This window comes from Lactuca virosa, chromosome 5, assembly GCF_052849685.1.
Source record: "Lactuca virosa cultivar CGN04683 chromosome 5, Lactuca_virosa_CGN04683_v6, whole genome shotgun sequence".
NCBI lineage: Eukaryota > Viridiplantae > Streptophyta > Magnoliopsida > Asterales > Asteraceae > Lactuca > Lactuca virosa.
Genome location: NC_136430.1, coordinates 397,593,474 through 397,601,833, shown reverse-complemented (window position 1 = coordinate 397,601,833; position 8,360 = coordinate 397,593,474). Strand labels below are relative to the sequence as shown.

The 8,360-nt window shown below is 37.8% G+C and overlaps 1 protein-coding gene across 1 annotated transcript; it reads left to right on the top strand.

The window, feature by feature from the left end:
• The first annotated feature begins 695 nt into the window (after positions 1–695).
• On the top strand, positions 696–4,448 carry LOC145110904 (leucine-rich repeat receptor-like protein kinase PXC2). Its single transcript, XM_079047218.1, has 2 exons — positions 696–2,655; positions 2,735–4,448. Exons 1-2 carry the CDS (start codon positions 1,166–1,168, stop codon positions 4,182–4,184), a joined length of 2,940 nt encoding a protein of 979 aa, XP_078903344.1. The 5' UTR covers positions 696–1,165; the 3' UTR covers positions 4,185–4,448.
• The last annotated feature ends 3,912 nt before the right edge of the window (positions 4,449–8,360 follow it).

Genomic DNA, 8,360 nt, shown 5'->3' with positions numbered 1-8,360 from the left:
TTTTTGATGAAATTAAGGCGAAAATGATATATGGTATGTTTCGCATGTAATCGCAATTTCAGAAGTTGATATAAACTTTTATTTATTGGTTTAGATTAAATTTTAATTTTTTAAAATACATAAAATTATATAGAAATATATCCAAATAAAAATATATTAATTTTTGTAAAAAAACCTGGTAAGTTTTATTACAATACGTCGAAGTTTTTTCTCTAAACGTATCTTAAGTTAGCTTTCGGATTAGAAGACGTTATAATATAAAAACTTTCAACTTATACTACTAACAAATTTTTTATTTTATAGATTTTTTCAATAACTTAAAGGCTTCAAGCACTCAAATCATATACTTTCTAAATAGTCAAAAAGTAATCTCAATATGCGTATTAGAGCTTTGCTTTTACGTTTTCTATGAAAATTAGTAATTCCTATAGAATATAGCATAAAACTTGTAAATATTTTAAAGTATAATGTTTATCTATTTGATTATTACAATCTTATCTACCACTGTATAATATACTTAACTTAGAAAACTTTTTTATGTAAAAACTAGTATGACTTATAAAATAAAATTATAATAATTGGTTTCTAATAAACCTAATTTAGTTAATAGATTAATTAAAAAGTTTTTAGAAACTATAAATCTAAAAATATACTATAAAAATAGAAACTGTGAATACATAAATATATAGAAGCAAAAATAGAAAAAGGAAAAAGGGGTGTCTCCTCTCTCCGGCATCCATCATCACCAATAACTCCACCAGCCATAAAGACGGCACACTCCCACACACCAGACAACTCCTTTTCTTTCGCCGTTCACTTCTCTCCTCTCATCTTCTTCTTCAGATGATCTAGAACATAAGAACAACGAATTTCACAGACCATCTGTTCTTATCTGCGGTCAATTTCTCTTATTTCACACACCCAGAAATCCGTCACTTTCCGGCGTAAAACCTCAATAACCACCAACTTTTTCACTTGTCAATTCAAACTCCATCATCCAGTTCCACAAGTCTTCAAAAGATCTCCTGTCATCTTCTCTTTTTCTCAATTTCGAACTTTCTAATGAATCCAAGCTTTGTTCTGAGCTTTCTTCAACCACCGTCCATGGCTATTTAGATCCCTACTGTTTAAAACCCCATTGACGAAAGAGAAACGGTGAAAAAAAATGTGGACGAAGACGACGCCGTTTCTAGTGATTGCTACTGTTCTGTTGTTATTATCGCCGGAGACGACGATTCTCGGAGTGTGGTCTTTGAATGTGGCCCTGAACGACGACGTTTTGGGGCTTATGGTGTTTAAAGCAGACATTCAAGACCCCTACTTGAGGCTTTCTACATGGAAGGAAGAAGACGACAGTGCTTGCAAATGGAGCGGAGTTACATGCGACCCGTATTCGAACCGGGTAACGGAGCTCCACTTAGATGGGTTTTCTCTCTCGGGTCATATCAGCAAAGGTTTGTTGAGGTTACAGTTTCTTCAAACACTTTCTCTCTCTAGAAACAATTTCACTGGACTCATCGGCAACCCCATTCTCACACAACTCATCAAGAGCTCACAAGTAATCGATTTGAGTGAAAACGGGTTTTTTGGGTCCATACCCGACCAATTGTTCGTCGATTGTGGGTCAATTAGATCCCTTTCATTAGCCAAGAACAAGTTAACTGGTGTAATCCCTGATTCATTTGGTTCATGTATGACTTTGCAAAATGTCGACCTTTCGTCGAATCAGTTATCAGGTGGTTTACCCAACAACATCTGGTCTTTAACTTCGTTAAGATCAATTGATTTGTCAAATAACTTTTTTGATGGTGAAATCCCACATGAAAAGATTGAGACCTTGTTTGATTTAAGGGTTCTTAATTTAAGCAGCAATAATTTCAGTGGTGAGTTGCCTGAGAAGATTGGAGAATGTTTGTTGTTGAAATCAGTTGATTTTAGTAACAATTACTTCGTTGGAACCATTCCTTCGTCTCTACAGAAGCTTAGTTTATGCAATGTGCTTAATCTCAGAGGGAATTACTTCGCCGGAGACCTCCCTGAGTGGATCGGGAATCTAAAAAGCCTTGAAGTACTTGATATCTCGGTTAATAATTTCTCCGGTTTGTTTCCGACCTCATTAGGCGATCTTGAAGCATTGAACACTTTGAATCTTTCGTTGAATCAATTCACCGGGAACTTGCCTGAGTCATTGGCGAATTGCATAAACCTCTCAGTTGTTGATTTCAGCCGGAATTTGTTCACCGGAAACATTCCTGTTTGGGCTTTCAGCCTCCTACGATTGAAAGGCGTTTCTCTTTCCGGGAATCAGTTGGCTGGAACTCTCGACTTTGGTGAAGCTGCTGCCGCTTTTGACACTCTAGAAATCATGGATTTATCGTCCAATTCGTTTTCCGGCATCATCCCTTCATCCATCGGAAATTTCAGCAGCTTGGTGTTCTTGAACATGTCATGGAACAGTCTCACGGGTCCTATTCCCTCCAGTTTGGGGCAATTAAAAGCTGTTAATGTCATTGATTTTAGCCATAATTGGCTCAATGGAAGCATCCCTGATGAAATCGGTGGAGCAGCTTTATTGGAAGAATTAAGGCTGGAGAATAACTTTTTCACCGGCGAAATTCCTGCAACTATCGGAACCTGCTCTGTTCTAACCACTCTGTAAATCCTAATTCTTAATCTTTTAATCTTAATCTTGATTAATCCTGTCTACACTGTTCTTAATTCTTCAAATTTGCAGAATTTTATCCGAGAACAACATCACCGGTGGGATTCCGGCAGGTATTGCAAACTTAACGGAGCTTGAATCTGTTGATTTATCATTCAACCACCTCACCGGAGGTTTACCAAAAGAGCTCTCAAACCTAACGAATCTCATCATCTTCAACATCTCCCACAACGACCTTGAAGGTGAACTCCCTCTAGGAGGCTTCTTCAACACCATACCCCTCTCTTCAGTTTCCGACAACCCATCTCTATGCGGATCCATAGTCAACCAATCATGCCCAGGTGCACACCCAAAACCCATAGTCCTGAACCCAAACCCATCTCACTCAAACCATGATTCACCACCATTAACCCTAGGTCACAAACGAATCATTCTCAGCATCTCAGCCATCATAGCCATAGGTGCAGCAGTGTTCATCGCATTGGGTGTAATCATTGTCACCATCCTCAACCTCCATGTCCGGAGCTCTCTTTCCCGGTCACCCGCGGGAGCTTTGACTTTTTCCGGCGGAGATGAGTTCAGTCACACCCGGTCTCCGAGCTCTGATTACGGGAAACTCGTGATGTTTTCCGGTGACACCGAGTTCGTCTCCGGGACCCACGCGCTGCTCAACAAAGAGTGTGAACTCGGGCGGGGCGGGTTCGGGGTGGTTTACTGGACCGCCTTAGGAAATGGGCGATCCGTTGCCATCAAAAAGCTTCATGTCCCGAGTTTGATAAAATCCCGGGAAGATTTCGATCGGGAAGTTAAAAAACTCGGGAAGATTCGTCATTCGAATCTCGTGTTACTCGAAGGGTATTACTGGACTCCATCTTTACAACTTTTGATTAACGAGTATGTATCGAGTGGGAGCTTGTATAAGCATCTTCACGAAGGAAATTACGAAAATACCCTCACGTGGCGGGACCGGTTCGATATTATACTCGGTACGGCTAAAGGGTTGGCTCATTTGCATCAGATGAATGTGATTCATTACAACATGAAGTCATCTAATGTCTTGATTGATTGCTCCGGCGAACCGAAGGTGGGCGACTTTGGGTTGGCCGCCCTGCTGCCGTCGTTAGACCGCCATGTTTTGAGCGGGAAGATTCAAAGCGCGCTTGGGTACATGGCACCGGAGTTTGCGTGTCAGACAGTGAAAATAACAGAGAAATGTGATGTTTATGGGTTTGGGATTTTGGTTCTTGAGGTGGTGACAGGGAAGAAGCCGGTGGAGTATATGGAGGATGATGTGGTGGTGTTGTGTGATATGGTGAGAGGGGCGGTGGAGAGTGGTGGGGCTGAGGGGTGTGTTGATGGAAAGTTGAAAGGTGATTTTCCGGTGGAGGAGGGTATTTCGGTAATTAAACTTGGGTTGGTGTGTGCGTCACAGGTGCCATCAAATCGTCCTGACATGGAAGAAGTGGTGAAGATTTTGGAGTTGATTCGGTGTCCACCGGAAAATCAAGAAGAGATAGTATGAGAAAGGGCGAAATGCTGGTGACAAAGATGAACGACTGTTGAAGGAGAGAGTACAAACTGGTGGAAGCATGATTCTTTGGCGAGAGCATTTTGCTTTTTGTTTGATATAGGTTTAGGATCTATACTTGTGGTTGTTTAAGGTTGTCCTTTGGTTTTTTTGATTGTTTTTTTTGTGGGATTTATGTTTTGTTTCCTACTTTTACCCATTTGTCGATATTTGTTTTAGGTTACAAATCACAAATTTACAGGGCAAATTTGTCTTTTACTATACTGTTGGTGACAATCGAGTCATGCCTCATGTAAATCAACTGCAAAAGTTGCCCATTAAATAAGTTCCCTCTCGACAAAACAAGCGGTTGAGGATTAAAACAAATTATGGCTGGATCAAAATCAATCCAATCACATACAAGCAATCATATAAAGATCAAATACAATATTCTTTCAAGTTAAACGAGTCATCGTTGTAATATTTCCAAGAAGCAATACAATTTCTTAAATTATGTTATATGTTGAGTTTCCTGTGTGTTTTTCTTTCATAACTTAATGGACTACGAGACAATACTTGAAACAAGTATGAGTAGGTATGAAAGATAGTAGATGCCTATACTACTAGAAGCACATGACTCGTACTTGGATCAGGGAAAATCACAAGGTTACTAAGTCTCTAAGTAGTTGAATTATTTTGTTTATTTCCATCATTACTTTTGTTTCGGTAATGACTACGAAGATAAATATTATTCCGACCTTAATGGTCATATCAAATCGAGTCCGACTAATCTACGAATTAAGTTCGACGTAGCATCCGACTTTAGTTAAAAATTCGAAGGAAAGGATAATCGAAGCAATCAATAGAAGTATAACAACCGTCGTTGAGACTAGGAAGCTTGTAGCTAGAAGTGTTACATGCTAAAATGTGATTATATCACATTAGAAAGTGAAATAAGGTATCTTTCATGCTAGAATGTGACTCAAAGAGACCTGAGTCTAACCGTTGCATCATACGATGAGAGGTCATTAGAACATGACCTATCGGTTTTTTACTGTAGTCAAAGTAAGGACCTTAATTTAAGAAAGAGCAGTAGTCTCCAATGGAGATCGAATTTAGAAGTAAGAGTAGATGCAACACCGTCAGCAGTCAATAAGTCTAAGAGTTAGAAACTCATTAGAAAATACGTAAGAGTTACAACTATCACCTAGGATGGAAAGCAAACATGCAGAGTCATTATAAAAGCCATGTTTTATTGATGATTCCGGGACGTAGTCATCCTAAGAGGGAGATAATTGTAACGCCCGCAGATTCGGGCTAGTCAATTTAAAGATAATAAGCGATAAAAATAAATTTTTAATAGAATATTATTTAGGATAAATAATCTCAACTAAAGTCATAGTATATGGACAAGGATTCCGTACATATAAAGAGAGCTGAAATCCAACTTCGCATAAAGAAGTTATGATTTTTCAAAGTTTCAGCATACATGCGTTAACATAGAAACCGAAATTCAAATCGGTTGATTGTTAGGAAAAGAAATCTAAATGAGAGTTGAAGATCTCGTCATATGATTCCGTCGATATAAAGACAGTCGAGAACGGAATCCATATGAGAGAGTTATAAATTTTTGACGGACTTTAACAATCTAAGCCTGTTAAAAATATAACTTTAAAAATAAAGTCAAAATTATCCAACGAAGTCTAAATGAAAGTTATAGATCCCATCGATAGCTACGCGTAGATACAAGGTACGTCAAAAACGGAGTCCGTATGAAGAAGTTACGCAATTTTGAAATTTTGAAATTCTGTGCGAGCGTATGCGCGACGCGCATAGCATTCTAGAAGCCGCCACTTCGCTCCATCCCCTAATCGCCACGTGTCACACTGAGAATGGAATATTAACGCCTAAGAAGGCGCACGGCGCACACCTACCCTTTCACGGTGCGAATTTGTCCAATAAATACTTCATCCCTCTCATTTGATTTCCTCACTCTCCAAACATCCTCCCTCAAGTTTCTCTCGAGTTTCCTTCGATTTTATCCTATTTTATTAAGTTTCTAGCGTACGACGAAGCCTCACGACTACCCGGAGTGCCCGACGCGTTATAACCTTCGAGTAGAAGTTCCCGATTCAGTACTTTGCCCATTTAGTTCTCAGTTTTCGCTTAAAACCTCTGTAAGTTAAGCTACACTCTTCTGTTTTCAGTATAACTTATATTTATAGTCATAAGTCGTTATTATGAACCTATAAAATAAGACTTATCAGTAATTCCAAGTCATTATACTGATTGATCTACTTACGGGAGAGGTGTCTTGAATGATTACGTTGGCTTGGTTGTTGGATTTCAGAAAAACTATTATGCCGAAATGATCATGCCTCCCAACTGTCCGGCCTGGCTAATCCTTACTTGATAGATCTTGATGTAAATATTTGGATTAGTGAGGAATCTATACTATAATTATTATAGTCATCATGATTACAAAACTAGACTAAGGCTTAGTACTCTATGCGTTTAGGTCTTTTCAAAGTACGAAGGCAAGCATTGCCGAAATCGTCAGTCATCCACTTCATCAAGTGAGAGCATAGTTACTTTCATCTTACACATATGTGCCTATGTGCAAAGATGTTATGTGTTAGATGAAATATTACAAAGATAAATTATATAATTTATACCATATATGTATTTTATAAATTTAAAAGATTGGGTAATGTTAGGTGTGTCAAACCCAACAAATAAAAGGGGTACAAATGACTCCAAAAACACTACTACTTTGCACTAAAAAGGTAATACAAGGTAAGTAGGGCCGATCCACAGAGACACGGAACAAATGCTTATACCCTTTTGCGAAAGGGACAAATATGGTCACAAAAGAGGGGGGGGGGGGGATTTATATGCAACGATTCAAACAAAGAATTGAAGTAATAAGTGAACAATTGATTAAATAAATCAGATTCAAGATTTATATGCAACGATTCAAACAAAGAATTGAAGTAATAAGTGAACAATTGATTAAATTAATTAGATTTATATGGAACAAGATTTTTATGCAACGATTTAAACAAAGAATTGAAGTAATAAGTGAACAATTGATTAAATAAATTAGATTCAAGATTTGTAAATACTCCAACTTCATGCAAGACTAACCAGCAATGTGATTCCAAGTATGAAATGATATTTGTCTAATTCTATCTAAGTTAGTACTTGGAAATGCTAACAAGCTCTAACAATCCCCATTCACCACATTAATTAATCAAAATAAGCTCTTTGATTAATCCTAACCTTACCAATCTAATCTAAATAAGCTCTTAGAACTAGGTAGAGAGATTGCATTATGTTTTGTGTGAATTTTACCAACAACATTCAATACTCCTCATAAGCTCGGGGGCGTGAGAATGTGTGAATTTGATTTACACTAGAATCACTTGAAGAAATTCAATTTAGTGCTTGTTACTTGATCTATTTAATAAAACAATTACAGATTTTGCATAATAAATAACTTGGGTGATTCAACCCTAACTCAAATGGCCAATAAGAACTAGAATTGAAATCAAACTTTCAATTGAAACAAAATCAAATTCACTAGATAGCATTTAAAAACAAACACCAAGTCACATGATTGAAATCACACACAATAGTCATTACATAAAGTTGGAGAGTCTAGATTTCTAGCCACACATGACTAGAACAAAATACAAATCTAGAAATTGAAGTTAAAGTCTTACAAATTGAAATCCAAACGAAATCCAAGTGTTTCCAAGTATTAATTGCCTTCCAAATCTTCCAGAAAATCGCCCCAAGAACTCTTAAAATCGACTTAACTTCCAATGGAACCGGTTGCACCTTTTAAGAAAGAAGAAAAAATGTTTTTAACTCACAACCACGTTTACACGGCGCGTGTAAATTAACACTACCATTTACACGACCCGTGTAAATACAAGAGTACACTGCGTAAATTGGTCAACCCTTCAAAGTACAATGCTCAAGAGTCTTCGATTACACGGCCCGTGTAAATACAAGGCTTCCATTTACACGGCTGTGTAATTCTCTGAAAAACCAAAATCTTCAATTCTTTGATATCTTCATCCTCGGTGCTCCGCAAGTCCCGAAACTTTGTCCACATCTCTTATTTACCTCCTCTAGCAAGATCCTACCTCCAAAAGTCCCTGAAATATTACAAAAGTGTGTGAA